The sequence below is a fragment of the Mus caroli genome, chromosome 7 (genome assembly GCF_900094665.2).
Source record: "Mus caroli chromosome 7, CAROLI_EIJ_v1.1, whole genome shotgun sequence".
Classification (NCBI taxonomy): Eukaryota; Metazoa; Chordata; class Mammalia; order Rodentia; family Muridae; genus Mus; species Mus caroli.
In genome coordinates, this window is record NC_034576.1 from 136,535,914 (window position 1) to 136,538,494 (window position 2,581).

The window sequence follows — 2,581 nt, forward strand, 5'->3', positions numbered from 1 at the left end:
GTGTGATTTGCAGGAGATGACTCAGCCACAGAGAGTGACTGCTCAGATTTATTCATTCTCTCTCTCTCTCTCTCTCTCTCTCTCTCTCTCTCTCTCTGTGTGTGTGTGTGTGTGTGTGTGTGTGTGTGTGTGTGTCTGTATGCCTATGTGTGTGAGGTGGTGTGGATTTGGCCACATGGTCCCAAAATTCTGTATCATGATTAATGACCAAACTAATTAGTGCTAACATCAATTGGATAATGCTGAAAGTGTCCAGCTCCATGTGGAGAACAGAAAGGAACTATGGTCAACTGGAATATGTTCTTCCTTTCTATGATGCTGGGAATGGAACCCAAGGCCACACGTATGCTATACAAATATTCTAAAATTGTTCTGTATCTCTTGCCCTAAAATCTTTCTTTTGAATATAGTAATTCATCCCGGCAGCTCCCCCATCATTCTGGGACTCAACTCTTCTTTCCCCAGCCTCAATGCCCAGTGACCACAGTTCCTCCTGCTTATGCTCCACCCCCTTCCTGTTCTGCTTCCAGGAAACAAATCAAGTCCATCCATGCATGCTAAGTTCTTGTCACAGTGTGCCCCTTTAGAACAGGCTTTGAATGCCAACAATTATATCTCACTTCTTAGGGTTCAGAATAGTACCTTCACTGGTTAGTTTTTGGCAATGTGACACAAGCTAGAGTCATCTGAGAAGTGGGAATCTCAATAGAGAAGATGACCCATCATATTGGCTTATGGGTGTATCAGTGAAGCATTTTCTCCACTAATGATTGACATGGGAGGGCCCAGTCCACAATGAGCAGTGCTATGCTTAAGCAGGTAGGCCTGGACTGTATAAGAAAACTACCAGAGAGAAAGCCTGTAAGCAACATTAATCCATGGACCCTGATTCAGTTCTTGCCTCTAGGTTCCCGAATTGAGCTCCTGTCCTGGCTTCTCTTAATGGTGAACTTTAACCTGTAATCCAAATAAACTCCTTCCCAAGATGATTATGTCATAGCAGTAGAAGCCAAACTAGACCAGCATCCTCTTTACCTTGAGAGATTAGGGTTAAGGGCCCCTAGATGAGCTGTAGCATTAAATCAAAAATACACATTTTTGAGAAGAAAAAAGAGACATGTTTATCATTTAAATCTGTTATAAGAACATATAAATAAGACAGAGCAGGTAAGCTCTTCTGGGTCAAACCTCCAGAATAAAGAAGAAAACAAGAACTCTGGGGGCCTGGCAGCTTAATTGCTTTAAGATTTGCAGGTGTGTGATGCATGACTCTGCACCAAAGCTTCATTTTGGCTTTTGCACAAAGAGTTAAATATCAGGACTCCCACTCCAGGTCAACAGAATAGTCAAAATGAGTCAATCAGTTAGACAGAGCCTAGGGGATATAATCTAGCAGTGTTAACCACTATGTGTAGAGTTCTTTACTCTCTAGTCTGAATCACTTCATTATACAAATTTGACTTCTAATTCTTTGTGTCTATTTCACACAACTAACACATTTTTCCGTTCAAACAACCTGTCCTAGCTTGTTATATTCCAAAGCACTTCCTCCTGACCTTCACAATGGTACATGGCCTGATCTTCTGGCTCCTCTCTCCTACTTTAAAATTGAGGTAGAGCATCATACTTTCCTATGACACTACAAACTTACAAATTGTCGGCATTTATTGAAGAGTTACTTTAAAATATACATATAGATTCTATAGTTTCCTATAAAATCCTTAATCATTTGCGGTTGGATTTTTCTGGTTCATTAATTCAACACTTAACTAAAGAAAATAAACCACCAGCCTATGGAAACAGGCCAGCAATTGTGTTTTGCAGTCCAGCACCTTCAGCTGATTGGAAGGCACAAACGTGTGTTACCTTGGTGAAGTCCAACTTCCTCTCTGTAACATCAGACTGCAGGTTTTTAAGGGCGATTTGATCATTTGTACTATAGCACGTGTGCAGTAATCCTAGACAAAAGGAGGGGACATGGCTACTTTTAGTACACTGAAGGATAAAGTAGAATGCTAACCTCAATTTAATATAATTAATATAAAATTTAATGTTCCCACATCCACATGATATACCATCCAATAGCAATTCTGGTATATTCCAAGCCATGACAAAACCTGTGTCCCTCCTTCTTTGTTCCAGTCACTTCTGCTCATGGATCGCATTAATTATTGAGTCAGTTACTCAATACAGTAGAATCCTTCCCCATACAGTTGTTTCTCTCCTCTAGATTCGGTAAGTGGTTGACCAGATATGGCCTTAATCATGTTTCCATTGTCCCAGGTTTACACTCAAGAGAGAACGAAAACCGCATTCTGTGGGAAGCCACATGTGCCGTTGCAGGGTGGCACTGGCTTCTGCTGGCCACCACGCATACATAGGCAGTAAAGTTTTTTTTTGCCAAGATGAGGTTTTGAGAATTAACCAAAATTGACCAATCAGATGAGAGAGAAGTTGACCAATCAGATGAGAGAGAAGTTAACCAATCAGAAGAGAGAGAAATTAACCAATCAGATGTAGGCATGCAAATGAGGTGGTAAGCATCAACCAAGCACAACCAATCCGGGTGTGAGACACGCCT

The 2,581-nt window shown here is 41.1% G+C and overlaps 1 protein-coding gene across 2 annotated transcripts in view; it reads right to left on the reverse strand.

The window, feature by feature from the left end:
- The window catches only part of C7H10orf90 (chromosome 7 C10orf90 homolog), a 90,206-nt gene that overhangs the window by 81,252 nt on the left and 6,373 nt on the right, over positions 1 to 2,581 (reverse strand). For both annotated transcript variants that reach the window (XM_021167523.1, XM_029479182.1), the window contains exon 2: positions 1,867 to 1,958. In XM_021167523.1, coding sequence (XP_021023182.1) covers positions 1,867 to 1,958 — 92 coding nt within the window. The remainder of the gene's footprint in view (positions 1 to 1,866; positions 1,959 to 2,581) is intronic.